Source organism: Lotus japonicus, chromosome 1 (genome assembly GCF_012489685.1).
Source record: "Lotus japonicus ecotype B-129 chromosome 1, LjGifu_v1.2".
Classification (NCBI taxonomy): domain Eukaryota; kingdom Viridiplantae; phylum Streptophyta; class Magnoliopsida; order Fabales; family Fabaceae; genus Lotus; species Lotus japonicus.
In genome coordinates, this window is record NC_080041.1 from 30,668,114 (window position 1) to 30,693,034 (window position 24,921).

A 24,921-nucleotide genomic window follows, 5' to 3' on the forward strand; every position below is an offset into this window, starting at 1 on the left:
GAAGTTTGGTCTTGAGAATGCTGGCCATAAAAGAACACCTGCTGCAACTCATATCAAGCTTACAAAGGATGGGAAAGGTACTGATGTGGATCCTAGTTTATATAGAAGCATGATTGGAAGTCTTTTGTATCTCACTGCCAGCAGACCAGATATTACTTTTGCAGTTGGAGTTTGTGCTAGGTATCAAGCAGAACCAAAGACTAGTCATCTCATTCAAGTGAAAAGGATCATTAAGTATATCAGTGGTACAAGTGATTATGGCATTTTGTACTCTCACAACACTAATTCAGTGTTAACAGGTTACTGTGATGCGGATTGGGCTGGAAGTGCTGATGATAGGAAAAGCACATCAGGTGGATGTTTCTTTCTTGGAAACAATCTAATCTCTTGGTTTAGTAAAAAGCAAAATTGTGTCTCTCTCTCTACGGCAGAAGCGGAATATATAGCTGCTGGAAGCAGTTGCACTCAGTTGTTGTGGATGAAACAAATGTTAAAGGAGTATAATGTGCAACAAAATGTTATGACATTGTTTTGTGACAATCTAAGTGCTATCAACATATCTAAAAATCCAATTCAGCACAGCAGAACAAAACATATTGACATTCGTCATCATTTCATCAGGGAGTTAGTTGAAGATGGCACTGTTACTCTGGAACATGTCTCAACTGAGAAGCAGTTAGCAGATATTTTTACCAAAGCTCTGGATGCCACACAGTTTGAAAAATTGAGGCAGTTATTGGGTATCTGTTTATTTGAGGAATTATAGCAATTAAAGGGATTTTTGTGTGCCAACGGCTATTTTGTCATTACTTATGAGACACGCTTAATCAGGAATTTCCATTGTTTCTTGATAATCTCTCCTGCAACTTCCACTGTGCAACTTCAAATCTCTGAAACTCACTCCAAAACCGTCCATTCTTTTCTTGAAGACCCGTGTTTCCTTCTGTGTGTCTTCTTCACCATGAGTCAAGATTCTAGCAAGAAACTCACTCCTGAGATGAATGCTTACGGGGTAAAGGTATTGGGTTTGAAATCCAAAACCCCAAAATCTTCAAAGGTTTCAAAATCCTCTCCTCATACCTCTGAAATCGCAATTGCTCAAGGTATTCCTCAACCATCGTCTGATCCGAGTAAGATGAAAGGGAAAAAGGCTCGATCCAAGTCAGATGCGTCCAAAGCAAAGAAGAAGATGGTAACGAGAAGCTCTGAGGGAACCCAGGGAGTAAATTTCGAGGCTGAAATCAACTCAAGTACAGGTGATGATGTTGCTGATTTTCGTATCACTGAAGTGTTGGACACTCCTCTCAAGGAAGTTTTACATGCAAATGTAGATCCAATTGTTCCATCACCAAGCAACAACCAATCAAGCCACGGTGTTGATACTGATTGCAACAAGAATTCTGATCATCTTGAAGAAGAGGTAATGGTTCCCATCTCTACTCCCTCTGTTGATAAAGATATGCATGTCGAGGATGTTCAGAATGTCATTGAGAACTCAGAATCTGATGAGGTGTTGCTCAACACCCTTGGTACTTCTGCTTCTGTTGCTTCAAAGAGGAAAAAGATGACTGTTGTTCGTAAGTACTCTACGCGTTCCTCTGGCAAGAAGTTAGGTTTGGGTTTGAGTGAAAACAAGAAGCGCAAGAAGGTCATTATTCTTGATGATGATACTCCTGTTGTCCAGAATGTCAAGAGAAAGGTTCACAAAGACAATGCTGCTCCTGTTGTTGATGAGACTCCAATTGAGGAGTTGGATAAGTCAGATACTGGTCCTGCTGCTCAGAAGCGTAAGATTGGGAAACGAATTCCAGAAAATGTGCCTGCTGCTCCTTTGGATAATATTTCTTTTCACTCTGAAGAGAGTGTTGGCAAGTGGAAGTATGTTTATCAGCGCAGGATTGCTCAAGAGAGGGAATTGACTGGTGAGATTCTGCATTGTCAAGAAATCATGAAACTTCTTGAGGCTGCTGGGTTATTGAAAACTGTTACTGAGATAGGTGGCTGCTATGACAAGTTGGTGAGAGAATTTATTGTGAATGTGACTACAAATTGCACTGTTTCTGGGCATCCTGAGTTCAGGAAAGTTTTTGTGCGTGGTAAGTGTGTCCATTTTTCACCTGAGATCATTAACCAGTATTTGGGAAGGAGCACTGTTGCCACAGGAAATGAAGAGCTGTCATTGAGTGCTATCACTGAAGAACTCACGGCTGGTCAGAATATGGTATGGCCTGCTAAAGGATTGCTGTCTTCTACTTATTTGAGTGTGAAGTATGCTATCTTGAATCGCATTGGTGCTGCAAATTGGGCTCCTACTACACATAGCTCAGATGTTTCTTCAGGTTTGGCCAAATTAATTTATCTGGTTGGAACTCAAACTCAGTTTGATTTTGGTGAATATGTCTTTGCTCAAACTATGAAGCATGCTGAAACTTTTGCTGTCAGGCTTCCTATTGGTTTTCCTTGTTTAATTTGTGGGATTATTTTAAGTCAACATCCTCAAATTCTCCTTGATGATGAGGTTCCTAGCAAGAAAGCTAGTCTTCTCACTATTGATTCCAGGCTGCTAGCTGGTGCCCATGTTTCTGATGTTGCTGATTTGGCTGAGATGACTCAGGGGGAGGGTACTTCCTCTCAGAAGACTCCTGAGACTCCTATTGCTGCGCTTATTGCGGTGTCTAAGATGCTTCAGGACACAATTACTAGTTGTACATTGAGGAAGAAGAATGTGGACACTCTCATTCTGCAGTTGACTAAAGGCAAGAGGCCTCTTGAAGACAATGCTGCTGATGATCAAGATGCTGCTGGTACTTCTGATGATGACACTTCTGCTAGTGCTTAGTGTATTTGTTCCTTCTCCATTCAATCTGGTTGTAATATTTTGTTGGCTTCTGCTGACTCTCTGCACCCTTTGACAAATTCTGCTAATAAGGGGGAGAATGGTGTTGAGTGTTTTTGTTATTCAGACTAAGTATGGTATTGGTATTCCGACTCAGTAGTGTGTTCAGTTCATCATATGCTGTGTGCGGTTTTGTGTTAATGGATGAGTATGGTTGTTTTTGCATATGGTTGTTTTTGCATTGTTTGGCTTTCTAATCATGTTTTAGCAAAAATTTGCCAAAGGGGGAGATTGTAGTTCTTTTGATTGGCTGCATTTTGCTCAAACCATGATGTGCAACCATATGGACCAACATCTGGAGCAACATGGTGGAATTACATATGTTGCTTGTTCAGTCGTTAAAGTCAAGCTTGTTGTGAGGTTGCTAACTGTATGGTGATTCAGAAGTTTTTATCCTATGCTGTGCGTTTTATCTTTTGAAGGCGTGTTTGTTTTAATCTTGGCTGAAGTAACAAGATTGATAGCGTGTGGACCAAGTCTATCTCAAATTCTGTTTTACTTGGTTCTGTTATTTTATCCTGGTAAGATTTGATTCCATGAAGATTCTTTCCAGAAGTGCTGTTGTGGACTCTATGACGTTCGGCCCATTGAAGATCCAAGCCTCACGTGAACGTCTATATAAAGGAGTTTATAAACCCTAGCAAAATAGGGATTCTGAGCGTGATATACTGATCTTAGGGTTTATTATTTGAGTCCTGTTGTGAGTGTTGTACCAACTTAGTGCTTTAGTTCATCAAAGTACTGAGTTGAATTTGTTTTAGTTGAGTTGTAATCTCATCAAACTGTTTTTGATAAACATGTCTTGATCACTGTGGCAGTGATTGTTAGGAGTTAGAGAAAGTTTTCTCATAGCTTAGAGGAGAAGGGCTAAGCTTGATTCACTTGTGTAATAGTGGTGAACATATAAGAGGCTCTATACTAAGGGGGAGTACTTAGGTATAGGAGGGACTTTTATGTGACCTGAGAACTATTATTTGATAGTGAATTGACTCCTGGATTGGTATCCTCCAGACGTAGGTGATGTTCACCGAACTGGGTTAACAACTCCTTGTGTTTTAACTGTTTGTTTATTTTTGATACTCTGATTGTGTTTTGTTGTGCTACACATTGTTGCAACATTGTGTATCACATCTGTCCTAGGTGAATACGAATTTCACTATTGATCCCAACTTATTAGACGCGGTTCTACCTCGCATAGGTGAATGTGCTAGGGGTATGCTGACACCAAACATTGAAGGACGTCTCATAAGGGGCATAAAAGTGACGGTTGAGGTCACCGCACAGTTTCTTGATGAAGAATACACGCAGATTTGCAAGAAACAGTGAAAAATTATCATCCTTTAGAACTAACAATGTGCATTTTGTTTAGAAGATTTCCCCAATGGTGGAGGATTCAAGTCTAAAATTGATTCTACTAAACGTTCACGTCCTTTTCATAGTGTGTAATGTGTATTGTTAAGTGGATGGAATGTACTAGTCGTCTAGTGTCACACTCATGTCCACTATGTCGTTCTCAAATAATATGAATGAATACAAGGTTACAATTTTCTCAATTATTAGTACCTTCTATAGAAAACTGTTTTTAAATTGTTCCCCATTTTCATATTAGGTACCTAGATCCCCAAGGTTAGCTCTCCGCAACAGCTTAATGAATTCTGTCCAATCTCTCTAATTGGGTGTATCTACAAGGTGGTGGCTAAATTGCTAGCAATTAGACTGCAACCGGTTTTGGCTAAGGTCATTGATGAGAGGCAGTATGCATTCATTGGCGGTAGAAACATGTTAGATAGTGTTATGGTGGTTAATGAGGTAGTCCATGAAGCTAAAATCAGGAAGCGACCAACTTTAATCTATAAAGTTGTTTATGATATAGCATATGATTCTGTTTATTGGGACTTTTTGGAGTACATGATGAGGCGCATGGAGTTTAGTGAGAAGTGGATTGGGTGGATTATGGGGTGTCTTAAATCTGCGACTGTCTCTGTTCTTGTCAATGGGAGCCCAGGTGCTGAATTCAAAATGGAGAGAGGCTTCCGACAAGGGGACCCCCTTGCTCCATTTTTATTCCTGATTGTTGTTGAGGGACTGAATGGGTTCTTTCTTAATGCAATTAAGGTAGGAAGTTTCGAGGGTATTTGGTGGGGGACAGCTTGGACATTGATGTCTCTTTGCTCCAATTTGCTGATGATACAATCTTTATTGGGGAGGCATCTATCCAAAACTTGGTGGTGTTAAAAAGTATCCTCCGTTGCTTTGAATTATGCTCCGGGTTGAAGGTTAATTTTCACAAGAGTAAACTGGCAACTGTTGCGGTTGGGGTTGGGGTGGCTAGCCAATTTGTGTCTTTTTTAAATTGTAAGGTGATGGATATACCGTTCGTGTATTTGGGAATCCCAGTAGGTGCTCGCCCAAGTTGTCAAAGGATGTGGGAACCAGTGATTAATAAAATTAAGAACAGATTGTCTTCTTGGAAACAAAAGCTCATTTCCTTTGGGGGTTGTATATGCCTCATTCAGAGTGTGTTATCCTCGCTCCCACTGTTCTTCTTGTCATTCTTCAAGATGCCGCTGTGTGTGGCGAAGATCTGCACTAGGCTGATACGGAACTTTCTGTGGGAGGTAGTGAAGTGGAGCGGAAAATAGCATGGGTTAGATGGCCAGATGTTTGCAAGCCTAAGGATGTGGGTGGGCTGGGAATTAAAGATTTGCCTTATTTTAATGATTCTCTTCTTGGGAAGTGGATGTGGCGTCTGAAAACTGATTCTGGCAGCCTTTGGTGCTCGGTGATTAAGGCAATCTATTTTACTGGCTCATCAATTACGGAGTCAGCTTGGTGGAGGGGAGTGCAGGAAGCTTGTGGTGGTGAAGTCGGTGGCTGGTTTGAGGAAGGAGTATCAAAGCAAGTGTGTGCGGGTAATACTGTGAAGCTTTGGCTAGATGATTGGTTGGGTGCTGGTGTTTTGAGGGAAAAATACTACGGGCTCTATAACTTGTCAAGGCTGAAAGGGGCTCTTGTGTCGGACTGTGGTTATTGGGAGCACGGGAAGTGGTGTTGGAATTTCAGCTGGCGTAGAGAGCTTGTGGGGAGGGAGATAAGCAGGCTGCAATCGCTTATTCTTGATCTTGATCGTGTTTCTCTGATAGAAGGAGTTCCAGACAAGTTTTCATGGCTCCCAAGCCATGACGGATTGTATACCGTTAATTCTTCCTACTCGTTTTTGCAGGGTGATATGGCGATGGCCTCTGATTTGGTATTCAAAGCCATTTGGCAAGCTGCAGCTCCCTCGAATACTAAAGCTTTTGCGTGGAGATGTTTGCTGGACAGGATTCCTAGTTTGGATAATCTGTTGAAGCGTCATGTGATTGGGTCCAGTGAGGAGGCAGTGTGCAAGTTGTGCCACAGTGCTGTGGAGTCAAGCTCTCATCTATTGTTTGGGTGCCCGGTGTCGATGGGGGTTTGGCAAGAATGTCTAAATTGGTTGGGTTTTTCCACTGCTTTGCAGGTTAATGCTCGATCACACTTCTTGCAATTTCAATTAGGGAACACTTTGGCTCAGAATTCCAGCTTGTGCTCTGTGTTGCTAGCCGTGATTTGGACAATTTGGATTCAACGGAATGATGTTATATTTAGAGGTGGGGAGATTTCTTTATCTACTGCTATGGAATTGGTAAAAAGAAGGTCGTGGCAATGGCTAACTGTAAGAAGCAGTAGTTTTTGTTATTCACTCTTAGAATGGTTTACCAATCCTATGTCATGCATCTGATCTTATTCAAGTGTTGGTGGTGCTGCGTGTAGCTTTGTATGGAGGGTGGGATTGCGTGGAAGCTGGGGACAGCAACATGAATTATGTGATAGTGTGGACCTCTAATTCCAGACATGCTCACTGTTTGTTGGGTTCAAGTTTATTGCTTCCTTTTGTTAGTTTTCTGTTTGGGTGCTTTGTTTCTTTGATTTTGTTATCGTGTATTTGGGTTGGAGTACCCCTTGTACTCCCAATTAGTAATACAAATTTGGCTTATAAAAAAAAAAACCTAGAATCGATGAAAATCATGTTAATTTCTTCATTTTAGTTACAACTATATTAATTTCATCTATTTATGTGTCATAATTTTAACCCGAATGTGGTCCCGATCAGCGCTTTGGCTTATAAAAAAAAAAAAACCTAGAATCGATGAAAATCATGTTAATTTCTTCATTTTAGTTACAACTATATTAATTTCATCTATTTATGTGTCATAATTTTAACCCGGATGTGGTCCCTATCAGCGTTGTTAACCCGAATGTGGTGATTGTATGCTGATAGAATTTTGATGTATTCTTTATTCACAAAATTTCAATTTTTTCAAACATCTTTTTATGTATAAAAACTGGCTGGTGATTTCTAAATAATCCAAGTAGAACTGTCCAGCATGTTATCCCTCTTTCTCTGGCTAATTATCTTACTAACCATAAAACACTTTGTCCGGAATTGCGAGAGCAATTAATAAAAAAAAAAATGAATAGCCTATCAAACCATTATTTTTTCGTGAAAACCAAAATTTAGAGAAGTATGAAAAAATGGGTCCTGACTCCTGAATATCTAAAAGAAGTTTTTCTTTTACAAGAGGAAATATCATTTTTTTAAAGAAGTTGAACTAGGATCAAAATATCTTTTTTTGGGGTTAGTATCTTGGTTTTTTCTTGGGTAAATCAAAATCAAAATTACCAACAGAAAGTTAATTAGGTGCATTAAAAATTTAAAATCAGTTATAGTAAGTCACCTCCAACTTTTTTTAAAGATTTGCAATAAACTGAAAAATCTATAAACTATCTTTGAGACATGAGTCATGTCATTTCAAAGCGTGAAGACACCTCCAAGCACCCCAACATCATACTCATAAAGCGTTTAATATAAATTCACTGTGAAAATCTAAAATATCTAAACAAATTAACTTTTAATAAAATTAAATATTTAAAAGAAAATAAGCACATCATTAAGTCCTGAAAAGGGCTAAACATGACATGTATAACCATAACTAATTAAAAGAATGAGACCACAAAAAAAAAATCAAATCCTCATAAAATATCACTTTTAAAAAAAATTCAAATATAATCTTTTATCCGTATCTTAACTACCTAAAGGAAATCAGCTTTCAAGATGAAAAAAAATAAGAAACCCCTAAAGTTAATCAATATATTAGATTGATTTTTTTTGAGAGAATATATTAGATTGATTTTACCAAAAGATCACTACCAAAATTTTTTTTTTTACCAAAAGATATATTAGTTTGAGATCTTTTCCGTGATCTTCTCATATGATCTCTTGCTACTCTATAAATATCCAATGTTTATGTGAAAACCTATTAAATTCAACTCATAAGATTAAAAGTTAAAACCCTTACTCGCTCTTTCTCGTCCTATCCTGTTACAACAGATTATTGATCACTTGGCAATGGAGTCCTCAACTTATTTCTTGGGTGTAAGGCCTGCAAGTCATTCCATCGCTCAAGATAGTCCGGCTAGAGATTATTTCAACATTTCTTTTCACTGCAAACATACAGTTCACCCCACAACTAGTAGATCTGTAGTTACATATGAACGCATCTTCTGGATCCCTTGTGACATGTTGCGCAATTGTAATGAGCACACAATCTTAGCCTGGGATGATGACGCTAGATACCTCCATCAATTATTCTCCTCACAAATGCGTACTATTAATCCCAACGTATTAGACACAGTTCTACATCACATAGGTGAATGTGCTAGGGTTATGATGACACCAAACAGCGAAGGGCGTCTCATAAGGAACATAAACGTGAAGCTCGTGGTCATCACAGTGTGTGAAGATAATGATTATGCACAAGAGGAGGAGGAGCATCTCGCCGCTTTGACATCATCATCTCGATTTTCAGATTTGCTAGAGACCGTGGAAGATTATCATCCTTCAGAACAATGCGCAATTTGTTTAGAAGATTTTAGCAATGGTGAAGGAGTCAAGTCAGAAATTGTTTCTACTAAATGCTCACATCTTTTTCATAGAGGGTGTATTATTAAGTGGATGCAACGATGTACTAGTCGTCAAGCGTCACACTCATGTCCACTATGTCGTTCTCAAATAATATGAATGAATATAATATTGTTACAATTGTTTAGTACCTTCTATAGACAACTGTTTTTAAATTGTTCCAGATTTTCAAATTAGGTACCTTGGATCGATGAAAATCATGTTAATTTTATTAGTAGAATTTCGATGAAAATCAGTCTAACTATAAGAAGATCATTAAAGCACAGTTTCATTACGCATGTTCATACCTTTGAGGAACTCAAAAAGCTCCATTTACAGCAGGGTCACCCTGGGTGAAGAAACATTAGTTCCCACAATCTCATCTAGTTGAACATTGTTCTCGTCGTGAGAAGACTACTTCTGCAGAACCCTATGACAAAACACATTTTTATAAATAACAGCATGAGAGAAAAAACGATTAGAAGGACAATTATGAGTTATGACCATAGCATGAATAGGACAATTTTGACAATAGCATGAATATTTTTCCGCACCAGGTTTTATGAAATCAGACAAATCAAAATCGGTAGCCTTTAAAGGTGAATCTTATCTGTTAGATTTGAAAAGAAAATTGTGCATACAAAGAGGAAACAAAAAGATTTTCATGTATAGTTGCATAACTACATATTGCATATATATGTCAGTGGACTGGACCACACCTCTGGTTTCATGTCCCGTTGTACTAAACCATGTAAATGATACTCAACCGCAACCTTAAGCATTTGCCTTACAACCACTGCTGCATCTTTCTCAGTATAACGACTGTCCTTCTTTTTAAAAGCAAAGGTAGACGAAGTAAGTTTAGGTAGAAGAATAAAACACATGCCAAACACAAAAATCCGGCAGAATATAGTCATTTGTGACCCTGGTTCTGAAATTAAAAAAAACTGTATTCATTACAAGAGCCACTTTCTCAGTAGAACCAATGCTTGTTGCCTCTCTTGACGACACAGATCTTTAAATCTCTTCATTTTGGAAGGTACAGTGAGATTGAAAAGAATAAAAAGATATCACTTTTGGAATTTCACTTGTAAGAGTCCTAGCATATTTAGCATCTAATAAGAGAACAAAGCTAAGTTTTCAACATGCAACTTATCCATCAAAGTCGTGAACCAGAACCACATGAAATTTCTCAGAAACATGTTCTTAAACATCACATGGTAAACCACACCAACTGATAGAGAGAGGATAAAAAAAAAAGCATGGAAGAGAAATCAAAACCATATCAAAATGGTGAAATTACTAGAAGAGAAACAAGAAAGTTGAAAAACGTTGAAGCATTACCTTGCTAGTTCGGTAAGGGAACACCATATCTATCTGAAGATCCAAATTTACAAGGTCGTCAAGAGGTAAAACAGGTGGATGGACGCGGGTGCGATGGTGAGAGCTTCCACCACCGTCCAGAGCACGAAGTCATGTCCGCCGTTGCAGAGCTTCCACCATCCTCCCTCCCTCCCTCTCGATCTCAGAAATCAGAAACCTGAAGGTCAAAGAGTCTCGAATTGAAAAGTCTGGTTCCTTAAAACCTAATACAAATTCATCTACTAAGGATAAAAATCTCCTTACAGGAATGGGTTTGATCGCATCTTTGGAGGGTGTTCACTTGCTTGTGTTGCTTCAACGGATATATTCATAACGTCTCTCTGTTGTGCATTAAATGCGTCAGCCCATAGCAGTAGATCTTTTGATAATAAAAATGTAGACTTGATGTGAATGAATACAAGGTTACAAATGTTTTATATACCACCCCAAAAAAAAATTATCAGGTCATTAAACTCTTCTGGACGATATCTAATCATCCATCCAAAGCCATATTTGATTAAATTCAACCAATTGCTCTAAAGAATGCATAACGTAAAAATTTGAAGTCCCCCAAAACAAACAGACAATATTATTCGAACTCAAGATAAAAATGTGCCCTCAGATGTCAAAGTACTTATTTAACATCCTTGAAGCCAGTTCTCACTTCTCACAAGACACAGACTCACACCTCCACCATCTTTACCCAATTGTTATTAGATGACAGTGACACTAATCAACATTTATTTTCTTCATTGGCTACTAGTAACAGCCTTAAGTCATAATCCTGTAGAAGATGATGGAAATATATAGACTTAAGACTTTGTTTGGATGCAAACAAAAAAGAACTTATTGGAGCTTACTTAGCAAACAGCCCCTTATTTACATTCCCATTTTGATCCTAGCAACTATCGCACGCTCTTAATCTTTTATAATCTACCATAGTTATTTTGGAGGGGTAAGAACATCATTGTTATTTCTCATTTCTCTCCGTGGATTACTCACCAGTCTACAATTACTTTTATTTCCGTCACACACAAGTACAATTAGAATAGAAGGAACGGAAATCAGTTTACATGAAAAATAATAAACACATAACACTTCCCAACCTTACAAGCATTTAATCGAACAGATTGTGTGCAGAGAATGTGAATATGAAGTGGAAGTTTGAGAAAGCTTACCTCATAGAGAAATAGAGAACACCATTGCGATTTGTGGTGGTTTCCTAGCTGAGAATGAGTGCTCCTTGATGATTCCTGAGAATAAGTGTGTGATTTCAGAGCTCAGAAGATGCGTGAAGGGGAAGGAGAGTTTCACGAGTTTCGTAAGGGGTTAGATTTAATTATTAATAAAGGGCTAATGGTCAAATTTGACGATTTTGTAAGGAGTTTGAATTTAGTCATTTGATAAAAAATTGGTGTTTAGTGACGGTAAAAAACAACTAGTCATTATAAAAATGGTTGTCACTAAACGTCATTAATGAATTGTGTAACATTAGAATAATTTTTAAAGGTGAATTCTCTAGTACCCAAAAATTATTTTGGGTATGATACCCGCATTAAGTGATTTAGTAGATTATTTTCATGTGAAATAGGGTTTTAACCGTCAAGGTTTATTGATGATAAAGAGGGCGACATCTGGAGATCATGACCGGCGAACGATTTGAAACAAATTTTTGGCGATGCGGGGGAGAAGAAGGGTTGAGAATTGTCTAAATGATTACTTTGCAAATAATGATAAGAATATTAACATTTAAAATTTAGAGTATATTTTTTATTGGTACACATTATTTAGAGCATGTGTGACTCAATCAAAACATGTATATTTATTGGTACACATCATTTTAGGTACCATACCTTGATCTGACTTAAGGTATCACAACAAGCACCAAAAAATACTTAATTATCTATCCGAGTTGTCTAAATGGCTCATGGTAAAATTTGGATTAAATATCTCATAGATGGATCAATCACGTTTAAGATAAGTGGAATAAAATATTCATATTTTATTTATATATAATTTCATTGGTCTATTGGGGTGGAGTTTAGTAACCCTCATAGGTCATGTAGCTAACCCGTAAAAAAAGTACAAGAATAAATATTTTTGATTCTTAACAGCAAAGAAGCAAAGAAAACAAACGCAACAAACCCCCTACTGCCTAACCACCACAGAACCCTTGGAGTCTGCCAGAAGTAATCCCTCTATACCAGGCGGGGATCCTGGACGAGAAGAAAATCTAACTCTTGCCTAACATCAACCTTAGCTAAGAAGTCTGCACTCGAATTACCCTCACAAAGAATGTGTTCTATCCGCACCTTCCACGAACGCTTCACCAAATCACAGATATTCCTAATCAACACAGCAAAAACATGAAACTGTTGTGGAGGGGCACACACCAAGCCAATAGCCAACATGGAATCAAAGAAACACACAACCTTTCTATAACCGAGCTTCCAGGCTACACGAAGCTCCATATGGAGGACTGAAGCCTGCAAACCATAACCAAGGAACCCAATGATCTAGTTGCCACCATCATCACACAGACACCCTCCAAAACCCGCACGGGCAGGAGCATCCAGCAAGCTACCATCACATTTGATCGCAATCTCTGAAGCATGAGGTTTGATCCATGACACGAAGCGAGGTTGAGAAACACACTGCTGCGACGACCAAGAGTGGAGAATCAAATCCCTCTTGTCCGGAATCGAGCGTAAGACTTGATTCTCCGACCTAACTTCTTGATCAAAATATGTGCGGTTTTTCGCCGTCCAGATAGCCCAAATCGCTGATAATGTTGTTGCCTCTGCCCCAACCAACACCCTTCGAAACCACTCGCGAGGCTCCCTGATAGCAAAGGATGAATGGTTCGTTGAAAATTAATAAATGAACCCTTTCTTTGAGAAAATTGTTTTCAATATTTTTATTTTATATTTTGAATTTGCATGAAAATTAAATATTGTAGGTTGTTATGGTTACTGTAACGCCCCAATTTCTAGGTATTCTTAGGCGATATCTAGGCTAGGGAAACTCTCAGAAAAATTATCGGGTCGAAAACTGTCGCAGGGGTATTTTGGTCAATATTTTTAGCTCGGAAACTCAAAATCAGAATTTCGGAAAACAAATTAGATGGGGTCGACACCAACGATGATTATGACGACTAATCCTACTAACGTTAAGCTCAGCCGAGAGTTTTAAGCCCAAAGGACGGAACTTTAGCCAAATATGGGTATTATGAGCAGAATTGAAGTTTGGCGGCATTTCGGCGAGATTCGGCGAAATGTAATCCGCTAAACATGCTCAGGGGCACGTAGGGAATAAGTTTAGACAGAGAAATCAAGTTATTTGGACAGTTTTACAAAAAGCTCAAAACTTTGAGCACATAAAAACATAGAGAAAAGCGACATAATTTACGATCAGAGGTAAGGAAAAGCATCAGTACCTCGAGGCCTACGCGTAGCAACGAACTGTGGGACGATCAGGCAAGAATCGGCGAAAAACTCTTCTTCCTCCTCCTCCTATGGTGCTCGCGGGTTTGGGTTTAAAATGGGGAAGGTTTTGTGAAAAATTTTTCATTTTCTTGCTATTTATAGGTTTTGGAAAATGCGGAAAAATGAAAATTTCGCGATTCTGATTTTTCCTACGTATTCCTCTGTGAATTCTAAGATAGGTTCTGGCGACAGAATTCCAGAACTAAAAACAGGTTTCTTGGAATTAAATCAAACGATCCAAAGTCGGTGTAAATCGATTTTACCCGAAAAGTTACTTTTTGCAGTTGATGTCGGATGAGAAAACTTCGTTCTGAAGAAAGATTAGAAACATCGAGAGAAATAGGTGTACGCGTGTAGAATCTTCGTTTGAAGCTCCGAATAGAAAAAGTCTTCATCGTCGGCTGATTTTAGGTTTCTTTAACTATCAGTGATTCAGTTTCAGCAAACTTCCGAGTATTGGAATTTGACCTTCGTACATTCCAGGGTTTCGTATCGAAACGTGTGACGCCCGGGGCCGACGAGGGCGGGGAGTGATCGCCGGTGCAGTGAGGCACGGACAAGGAGCGGCTCCTGACAGGCTTCTAGGCGGAGGGGTACATGAATGAACCGATCTCACACCCGAACAAGAGGTATTCCGAGACTGTATAGGGATGAACTATACAGTTGAGGAGGGCATAAGAGATTTGATTGGTACTACTCATAACAACAAGTTGCAACTTCTTTTTGGGAGCCCAACTGATAAGAACTCCATGGTTAAGTGTGCTTGCCTTGGAGCAATATCGTGATGGGTGACCTCTTGGGAAGTTTTCCCGGGAAGTGCGCGAGTGAGGACAAAGCGCACTGAAAAGACTCGTGTTGTTACCATGAGGCCAGTCGTCAGATCGGGATGTTACAATTGGTATCAGAGCCGACCTCTCCCAGTACGGTGTGGTTCGGGGACGAACCAAGCGGAAGTTGGTGGGCCTGTTACGCCCGGGGCCGACGAGGGCGGGGAGTGATCGCCGGTGCAGTGAGGCACGGACAAGGAGCGGCTCCTGGCAGGCTTCTAGGCGGAGGGGTACATGAATGAACCGATCTCACACCCGAACAAGAGGTATTCCGAGACTGTATAGGGATGGACTATATAGTTGAGGAGGGCATAAGAGATTTGATTGGTACTACTCATAACAACAAGTTGCAACTTCTTTTTGGGAGCCCAACTGATAAGAACTCCATGGTTAAGTGTGCTTGCCTTGGAGCAATATCGTGATGGTGACCTCCTGGGAAGTTTTCCCGGGAAGTGCGCGAGTGAGGACAAAGCGCACTGAAAAGACTCGTGTTGTTACCGTGAGGTCAGTCGTCAGATCGGGATGTTACATGGCACACACTCCAGCCATAATTCATAGCCAATCTCTCCACCTCTGAATGTTCCATATTACAACCCAGCAGCGTAGTTTTACCTAAATTTACCTTTAACCCGGATGCATAGAGGAAGGCTATCAATGTGTTACATAAGATTTCCAATTGATCTTCATTATTTTCACATAACAGCAAAGTATCATCTGCAAATTGCAGATGATTTATAGCTAATTGAGGTTCAATCTTCACACCGCTAAAAGAGGTTTCATGTAGAAGCTGGTTGAGCATGCAGGACAGTCCATTAGCTACTATATTGAAGATGAGAGGCGACAATGGGTCTCCTTGTCGTAGGCCCTTATGAATATCAAAGAATTCGGAGGGAGACCCATTAACCAAAATGGCTAGAGACGCTGAAGTGATACAATTTCTGATCCAATTTATCCAGCGTTCGCCAAAGTTCATCTCATGTAAGGTATCAAGAAGGAAATCCCATTCAACACTGTCATATGCTTTGGCGAAATTGACTTTCAGTAGTAACCCTCCTTTCTCACTTCTCCTCAAAAGATCCACAACCTCATTCGCTATAAGAATACAATCTTATATCTGACGACCATGAGTAAAAGAGAACTGGTTCTCAGAAATCAATGACGGCATCAGCTGTTGCAATCAGGAGGCCAATACTTTGGATATCAGTTTGTAGGCGCTACCAATCAAACTGATTGGTCTATAGTCCGACACGGATAGAGGAGCATTGTGTTTGGGTATTAAAGCGATGAATGCTGAATTGAGTCCCCTGACTAATTTTCCAGAGGTGTGGAATTCCTCGAAAAATTTTAAGATATCCTCTTTCACCACTGACCAGAATTTCTTAAAAAAGTTAATATTGAACCCGTCCGGTCCTGGTGCGCGGTTGCCGTCGCAAGTCCTTACCACATTCCAGATTTCCAGTTCAGAAAAATGTTGCTCTAAGGCTTCCTTCTCCCGTCGGTTTAATCTGTATAAATTGCTGCACTTCAACATTGGCCTCAGCTTATCCTCACGGTGGAAGAAAGATTTGAAATGGTTTAAAATGGCTTCCTTTATCTGCCCTGGCTCTTCAATAATCTCCTCTTGGACCAATAATTTGTGAATTTGCTTCCTTGCTTGGCGGACCTTGCAGGTGGAGTGAAAAAATGCTGTATTCTTATCACCCTCTTTGATCCACCGCACACGAGCTTTCTGTCTCCATTTACTTTCCTCCACTCTATATTCTTGCCATAGATGCCCCAGAACTTCAGCCCTCTTCTTTCTCAAATCATCAGTCGTTCCTTCTGTCCCCAATATGTCCATTACCTCTTGCAGGTTTGATTCGAGTGAGCGCAATCTTTCAGCCCTGAATAGCCTCTCCACCCTTTAATTGCAGTTTTCAGCCCTTTCAGCTTTTGAAGGAGAACATACCCTGACCACCCTGTTACTGTCTGAGAGCTCCACCAATTTTTCACTAGGGTATCAAATTCCTTATCTAACAGCCAGCTATTGAAGAACATAAACGGTTTGGGCCCAAAATTTACTGCTCCCATTGTTAGTACCACAGGCCTGTGATCAGATAATCCCCAATTCTCTGTTGCCTGACATAAGCCTTCAAATCTATTTACCGCTTCTTCATTGAAAAGCCATCGATCAATACGACTCCAAACTCCTCCATTCCGAGAGCTATACCATGTGAATTTAGAATCTTGCAGAGGTAAGTCAATCAGATTGTTCCTTGCCACAAAGTTGTTGAAAACTATATCAACATCATCACTGAGACTGCTTCGTTCTCCTATATTGAGGATACTGTTAAAGTCACCCCCAATCATCCAACAACAGTTGAAATTCCTCAACTTATCAGATAATGTGGAGAGAAAATCTCCTTTTCGGCATCAAGGTTGGGCCCATATGCGTTTCCAAGCAACAAGGTTTCATTGTCAAGTCTCATGATGAGCCCCAAAAATCTATCCTCTTTTATGACATGTTCTACTGTTAGATTATTTCCTTTCCAGAGAGTCATTAGACCTCCCGCTGAGCCAGTAGCTGGGATGAACTCTAATTCACAATTCAAGCTTTTTGAGAAGCACTGAATCTCCTTCAATCGACTAATATCAAGTTTAGTTTCCTGTAGGATAATTACCTCTGGATTGAGTCTGCGAATAGAATCCTTCACCGACCTCCTTTTCTCGGCTCCCCCAAGTCCCCTCACGTTCCACGACACCCACCTTCTTCGATTCATCAGCTTAACCTCTAGTTATTGCAACCAATTCGTCGGAGATTCCTTTTATTGCTTGATCATCTGAGCCTTGAAATTCCAGCCCCAAAGATTTCCCCAGTAGCCAGGCTTTTGTTGCTCTGGTAAAATAAGGTTCTCTATTTTGGTATGAGCTTTGGAGTTGAGGGTGGGGGTTAGAGGAGGGACCGCCGCTGATAAGCTCTCTGGACCTCGGTGTAGAGGGTATTCCTCTGGATTTAGGCTGCCTAGAGCTGGAGGAGGATGAGTAGTTTTTATGAGTCGGGCTTCTATTTGCTGTGGTATTTTTTCTTGGGCGCCCTCTACCCCTTTTTTGTATGGTTATTTGTGTGGTTTGGGCCTCAAGTGTTTCTGGCCCACAATGAGGGTTTTGTTGCCCTAGGCCCGATAACTCTGTAGGGTTATTGTTTAGTCTACTAGGGTTCAAATCAAACTCTCTGTATCCCTGTTCTTCAATCAGAAGTTGACCTTGGTTCCCCTCTAGTTGTGTTGCTCTGTTACTCGTGTAGCCCCTTGTCTGCTGAGTGAGTGTTATCTCCAGAATTGACCTTCTGACCAAGTCCCACATATTTTCCCATCTGTTCCTTTCATCTGTTATTGTGCTTGGTATTCCTGCCCCCAAGGTTACCTTTTTTAGAAAGATACCAGTTTCATAGCTAATGAAAATTGGCTTTACTCTACTCTGCTCTCCCCTGTTTTCTGGCATGCCCACACTAATTTTGAAAATGTTACCTAGAGAAGGTATATCCATCTGCTCCCCAAAAGGAAATAGTTGGACGTTCCTTGTTGTGGTTACAGGACCCACCATTGTTTCCCCGACACTCTCCCCCATGTCTTCGACCCCTTCTCCGGTTGGATCCACCGGCAAAGTCACCGCCGGAGATCCAACTACCCCTTCCTCAACGACCTCCAGAGATGATTCGCTGATCACCGTGTCCCCTGATAACACTTCCTCATTTTCCCTCGTGTTAGAAGCCCTTAGTGAAGATGAACCAGAATTTTCACTTCCCTCAGGATTCGGGTGGTCAAAATCAGTGCAAGGGTCTTCTTTTAGTGAGATAGTCATCCAATGATCATTGATTTTCACTTTTATGGATGAGGTTTGGATGCCTGGCAAGGACGTCGAGATTAAGACTCTCGCAACATCATAACGTCTATGAAGTCTAGTATCATCATCCATAGCCACGTACGTTCCGAATGCGCATACTATGGTGGAAAAGAAAGATTCGCTCCAAGCTCCGATTGGGACATTTCGAAGTTGTACCCAGAGCATGTGTCTGAAAGGTACTCCTAAAGGTGTGGCTGTCAGGAATCCCACAAATTTTTCTCCCAGAAGTCTTCCCTGCTCAGCCATGAAGGATAACAGGGCATCATTACTCTCAAAGGCCAATGCAACTTCTGATGTCCCCCAAGCTTTGACCTCTACATTGGATACTCCCTATGCCTCTATGTAGGATTGTAGCGATTTTACATTTGATCTTCCCCTGGTGGACGCGATAATGATATTTCCCGTTCTCATCATGTCTTCATCCTTTAGTTTGTAGCAACATTCGTATACTGAGTCACCCTGTATTTGATCCCTTGCCGTTTTTCCTGATAGTTTTGCAACTTTAGGATTATTAAAAGGTTCTCGGTGGAAAAAAGGATATCTGGCTATAGTCACAGACAACCTTGTTCCAAAGAGAAACCTTCCATTCAATTGGTTAATGGCCCTTGTCATTGCTGCCTTCGTCGAGAATCTGACGAAACCAAACTTAGAGTCTCTGTTCCTTTTTCTCTCTTTCTGGATAAACAATCCTTCTATTCTCCCAAATCTCTTCAGTTGTCCTTTCATCTGCTGGTAAGTCACCATCTCTTTCAGCCCATCTATGAACAGGGTTGGAACTTCAAGCTCCTTTTGGTCTTCTTCTCTCCTCTTTTCCCCGGGATTCTTCCATGACTTGGATGTCTCCGCCACCGTATTATGCCTCCATGGTTCTCGACCTCCATCGTACGCTGCCTTATTTTTTCTCAGAGACTTCAAATTCCCTTTGCTCCCTAGAGAGAGGTTGGAGCTTCTCTCTCTAAAACCCATTTAGTCCTCTCTAGATTTGATTACATGTTAATATTGCAGAAACTATATATTAAGCATAAAATAACAAATTAAAAAATGAATAAAGCAACAAGGATACGTTTGCCAAATTTATTGAATGATGACATTAGTAATATTCACAAATGTATAACGAAACAAAGAAATGGCACATGAAGAGCCAAATTTAAGATGAATTCACGTTCTAGAAAAAATTAAGATGCATTCAAAGTTCCTGTAACAAATGTCGAGAAAAAAGTAGTGTATACATTTTTTTATTCTTGGTAGCATACCTAAAACGGGTGATTGTTTCAAAATAATTAATATTTCACCCTTTTTTAGATTAGTCTGACGTTGGGAGTAGAGAATTTTTTTAAAGTCCTTTTAATAGTCAAAAACTGCGCATGCAGAGTTGCAAATTGAAACACTGCAGACGAAAATTTAAATGACAGCTCAACAATCCGTTCTAACCGTTTTATGACCTGTTTACACCGGTTCTACCGATTTTAACCGGTTTTTGCGGTTTTCATCCGATTTTTAAAGTGCCCGGTTTTAGGCTTGTTTCATACCATCCACCTGACCGGTTCTCGATTTTTTCGGTTGAACCGACCGGTCCGGTTCGTTTTTTAAAATCATGGTTAAGATGTGGCGCCGATATCTCTTGGTGTCTTGCTCCTCGGTCCATGGGCTCCTTTGTCTCCCCCAACAAGTGGTATCAGAGCCGATGGTTCGTGGGATCATGGTAACGTGCGAAGTTTGAGTCCCACATTGGTTAAGTTAGTTGAAGACTTTATAAGAGATGTGACCCATAAACCTAATGCCCTAAGGTTTTGGGTTAAGATGTGGCGCCGATATCCCTTGGTGTCTTGTTCCTCGGCCCATGGGCTCCCCAGTCTCCCCCATGGTTAAGATGTGGCGCCAATACCTTATAAAATGAATGGGGATTCTCCCTTTCTGGGCTCCAATGAGGCCATTTATTTAATGAAAAGAAAATAACTTGATGTGGAATCTGTTTTAAGCTTTTAATCTTAATTAAAAAGGGAAGGGTTTGGGGCCTCCCCTATGGGGCTGCGCGCCCCACCCTTTTTTTTTAAACCCAAAAGTGCCCTACGGAAAGGTACTTTCCGTATTCAATTTAACTGAATACGGAAAGGTACTTTCCGTATTATATTTTGATGACTACGGAAAGGTATTTTCCGTATTTAACTCTGACAGGATTCCCCCTTTTTCCACCATTACTCCACCCTCACCAACCTTCACCAACCCCTCACCAGCCCCCCTGAACCTCCTCAATGCCTCTAGACCACCCTCTCTCTCACCCTCTCCTACCTCACTTTCATTCCCAAGCTCTCCACCACCATCCACTCCTTCATTTCCCAAGCTCTCCACCACTACAACAAGTGTTGTAGTAGAGGTAAGTCTATGTGTTTATTTGTTGTTATTTTGTAGGATTAAGTAGTGGAAGTAGTTAGATTAAGTAGTTTAAGTAGTTAGATTAAGTAGTTTAAGTAGTTAGAAGGATGGGTTTTTGAATTCTGAGTCGTGATATAATACGGATTGTTATCTTCCGTATTGAATATGGAAAGGTACTTTCCGTATTCAGTATGGAAAGTAACAATTCGTATTCGGTATGGAAAGTAGATTTCCGTATTGAGTATGGAATGTAACTTTCCGTATTCTCTTCCAGGGATGACAGATTCATTTTTCTTTGGTGAGTCACAATTGATTGAAGCTGGATTTCACAATGGTCAACCTGAAGAGGCCACTACAGAGGTGCCACCACCAGCATTTGTGCCCCCGTGTATAAGTATAGATGTCTCGCATTTATTTGCAACTGATCAGGTATTCTTTGAACATATTTTTGCATTGTTTTGAGAGTGTAATATATCAATTCTTATTATGTCTTGATCACCCTTGTAATCAATTCTTATTATTATAACAGATTTTCCCTACCCGTGATGATCTTATCAATTGGGTTCATGGAATTGCGATTGAAAATGGATATGTTACGTTGATCACAAAGTCAGATTATGGTGGGAATGGAAGCAGAAAAGCTTATGTCATGTTGGGGTGCGAGAAGCATGGTAAATATGTTCCTTATAGAGACCCTGACCTTGTTGAAGGGACGAGATCACAAAAGACAGGTTGTCCTTTTAGACTAAAAGGACGACCTAGGAAAAATGGCATAGATAGAGATTGGCGGCTAAAGGTGATGGAAGGTATACACAACCATGAACCAGCTAGGTCACTACTTGGGCACAATTTTGTTGGTCGTCTAAAACCCGGAGAGAAGGAGCAAGTGAAAAAATGACAAGGAGTTGGGTTCCACCGAGAAAGATGTTGTTGACTTTGAAGGAAAACAATCCTTCAAACTTGACTACCATATCTCAGATTTATGGTGTTTGCAAGAGGTTAAGAAAATCCCTCCGCGGGGGATTGACAGAAATGCAACACTTGTTGAAGAAGTTGGACGGTGACAAGTATGTCCACTTTGAAAGACATGAGCCTGGATCGGAAGTCATTAGGGATGTATTTTGGGCTCATCCAAATGCTATCAAACTGTTCAACACATTTCCATATGTAGTGATTATGGATTGCACATACAAGACAAACAAATATGCAATTCCCTTGCTTGAGATTGTTGGACTGACTTCCACAGATAAGACATACTCCATAGCCTTTTGCTACATTGTTAATGAGGGCACAGATGACTACGTTTGGGCACTGGAGTGTATGAAGTCTCTATTAGCTGATCAAGCCATGTTGCCTAAGGTGATTGTTACTGACAGAGATCTTGCCTTATTGAGTGCTGCTAAGCAAAGCCTTCCTAACACTACACATTTATTATGCTTGTGGCACATCAACAAGTGTGTTTTGGAAAAGTGCAAACTCTATGTTGGCACAGATGATTTTGCTGAGTTGGTTATGATGAAGTGGGCAGAGGTGGTGGATGCTGCAACAGTTGAAGAATTTGAAGTGAAATGGATGCAATTGTTTAATATGTGCAAGGCAAAATACAGCAACTTTACCTCCTATTGTTCTACTACATGGTTGGTTCACAAGGAGAAATTCGCCAAGGCATGGACAAATCATGTGATGCACTTTGAAACAACAACAAGTAACAGGTAAAAAAATTACATGAGCTTAATTTATGCAACCAGAAGTTGAGGCATTGACACATTATTTCAGTTCTTTGGATACTGGAGGGCAGAGTATGGTAAGGAGGAAGCTTCAAGCGATCTATTGTCCTGAAAGCAGTTCACTTTGTACTCCTGCGGTTAAGATAAGGTCCAAGCGCACTCTTAAGGCGAATGAGAAAATACCACCTAAGAATAAAGCAATAGGATCCTTGACTCGTGATCTTTCAGGTTTTGAACATGTTGATAGGGAGATCAGAGAGGCAAAGAAGGTTTCACAACCACCAAAGAAGAAGAAGCGTGTGAAGAAGTCTGATACAAGCTATTTCATGGGTCATTTTCCAGCCTTTTTCCACCCATATATACAAACAGTTCAGAATGTTGAGGATGATAGTAACTGTGGCTATAGAGCCGTTGCTGCATTACTCGGACTACCATCAGGTGAGGAAAGTTGGTCATGGGTTAGGGCAGCGTTGATAGAAGAACTTGAACGACACAGAGGGTTGTATGATGAAATGTGGTCCAGACATGTGGTTAATGCCTTACATTCCCGACTCACTCTTCCTCCTGGTGATCCGGCTACCGAGGATAAATGGATGCAACTGCCAGAGATGGGATACCTTGTAGCAACCAGGTTCCAAGTGGTTTTCATATCCATCTCCTCTACGGGTTGTTGGTCATACCTTCCACTAAGAGGAGAAGGTCCACCGGATGTACATCCTGTTATAGCTGTTGGTCATGTGATTAATCACTTTGTACAGGTATTTTTTGATTGAGTACACTAATATCCAATTGGTGAATTGATTTGTTGTATTTGCAAGTTATCTAATTTTATTGTTATTCTCTATAATGTAGCTCCATCTAACTCCTGGACATTCTATGCCGCCAATTGCTCTCCAGTGGGAACGGTATGTTGATCCTACATCAGTAAGCTGGTGCGCCCCATATGGTACACGTTTAGGAAGATTCACATCAGAATTCGAAGCTTGGCTTGTTACTTTTGGTGTTCCTCTTAGTCACCAAAGCTATGTAGACATCACCTCAGATTGACACCACACTTTTGTGTGATATTCATTTGTAAACGCTCTGTAATATTAATCTGATGGGCCTTGCCTTTATGATGTTCATTTGTTGCTTTTAATAATATTAATTTGATGGTCATTGTTATATTGATGGGCCTTATTATTTTGAATCAGCATCAGGGATAATTAACATAGACAACCACTCTGTCATCAGAGTCCTGTCATTTTCATCCACCCCATCATCAGAGTCCTGTCATTTCCAACCACCCCATCATCAGAGTCCTGTCATTTCCAACCACCCCATCATCAGAGTCTTGTCATTTTCATCCACTAAATGACGAACTTGAAACCTGACATTACTATCTACCACCAACCAACCCCAACCACACTTGTATTATCCACCAAACACCATAAATCTTTTGACCATTCTGCTATAAATCTCTCTGGGTTCTTTATTCTTCTTCATCCTTTTCTTCATGTCTTGCTTTCGAAGATAAAAAAAAAACAATGGAACAAGACTGGGATGCATTAGTCCGCCGTTGCAAACGTCAAGGCAGCACTTCTAGCAGCTCTCGTCCTCTCATTCCTGGGCCAGCTGGCGCCGTCCAGGCTGCCATGTATGGGCGTAGATCCAACCCTAACACACTACTCATTCCGACCCAAGAATTTGTGAGGCGTGCGCTCGAAGACAGATCAACCGAAACCGATCCTGATTTCAATTCAAATGCTTGGCTTACAGCCCTACAATTGGTGGAATCTGCCACTCCGCTGGGCACAATCACAACGAATGTTGAGAGAGTAGAGAGTGTTGTTGCTGTTATTAAATCATGCACTCCCAATGGTTTCGGAGATGCCAAAGTTACCCTCAAGGTATTTGCTCGCTTTTGTCCAGCTTCTTTAACCGTCAATTTGTTGTCTCATTTTCTCTCACGATTGCATTGATTTAGGACCCTACGGGCACCGTTGACGCTAGCGTCCATCGCAAGGCCTTCACTGACGGGGAATTTAGGAATGTCATAACTGTTGGATCTGTTCTTGTTCTCCAAAAGGTCTATTACCTTAAACATTAATCTTGCTTCATTTGAACAAGTACGCATTAATCTTTTAAATTTGCAATTTACTTGCAGGTTGTTGTGTTTGCACCGAGTAAATCTGTTCGTTATCTGAATATAACGTTGCCCAACATAGTCAAAGTATTTCCACAGGATAGCGGACCCCACGACTTCATCGATATCACTGAGGATTAATTTTGTTTTCGTGTTGCTTCTGAATAATTTCGTGTACCCTTTAAACTGTTTGCCATGAATTATTTATGTTACTTATCCTGCCTTTGATTATTTACGGTGTAGTTATACGGGTTTTTTTCA

The 24,921-nt window shown here is 40.3% G+C and overlaps 3 protein-coding genes and 1 long non-coding RNA gene across 5 annotated transcripts; 3 read left to right on the top strand and 1 right to left on the bottom strand.

Annotated features, from left to right (window-relative positions):
- The first annotated feature begins 961 nt into the window (after positions 1-961).
- On the top strand, positions 962-2,839 carry LOC130732441 (uncharacterized). Its single transcript, XM_057584491.1, has one exon. It carries the CDS (start codon positions 962-964, stop codon positions 2,837-2,839), a length of 1,878 nt encoding a protein of 625 aa, XP_057440474.1.
- Positions 2,840-2,970: 131 nt separating this feature from the next.
- Positions 2,971-5,538, top strand: LOC130732451 (uncharacterized). The gene is made up of 4 exons (XM_057584499.1): positions 2,971-2,979; positions 4,037-4,168; positions 4,514-4,901; positions 5,012-5,538. Exons 1-4 carry the CDS (start codon positions 2,971-2,973, stop codon positions 5,536-5,538), a joined length of 1,056 nt encoding a protein of 351 aa, XP_057440482.1.
- Positions 5,539-8,222: 2,684 nt separating this feature from the next.
- LOC130734377 (uncharacterized) lies at positions 8,223-11,559 on the bottom strand. 2 transcript variants are annotated; one of them, XR_009017916.1, is made up of 6 exons: positions 11,420-11,559; positions 10,506-10,582; positions 10,224-10,419; positions 9,599-9,709; positions 9,188-9,309; positions 8,223-8,817 (listed from the first exon to the last, which is right to left on the bottom strand). It is a non-coding gene; the product is annotated as an uncharacterized LOC130734377 (long non-coding RNA). The 2 variants fall into 2 exon arrangements; XR_009017917.1 differs by lacking the exon at positions 9,599-9,709.
- Positions 11,560-22,931: 11,372 nt separating this feature from the next.
- Positions 22,932-24,282, top strand: LOC130731783 (uncharacterized). The gene is made up of 2 exons (XM_057584007.1): positions 22,932-23,293; positions 23,388-24,282. Exons 1-2 carry the CDS (start codon positions 23,048-23,050, stop codon positions 23,580-23,582), a joined length of 441 nt encoding a protein of 146 aa, XP_057439990.1. The 5' UTR covers positions 22,932-23,047; the 3' UTR covers positions 23,583-24,282.
- The last annotated feature ends 639 nt before the right edge of the window (positions 24,283-24,921 follow it).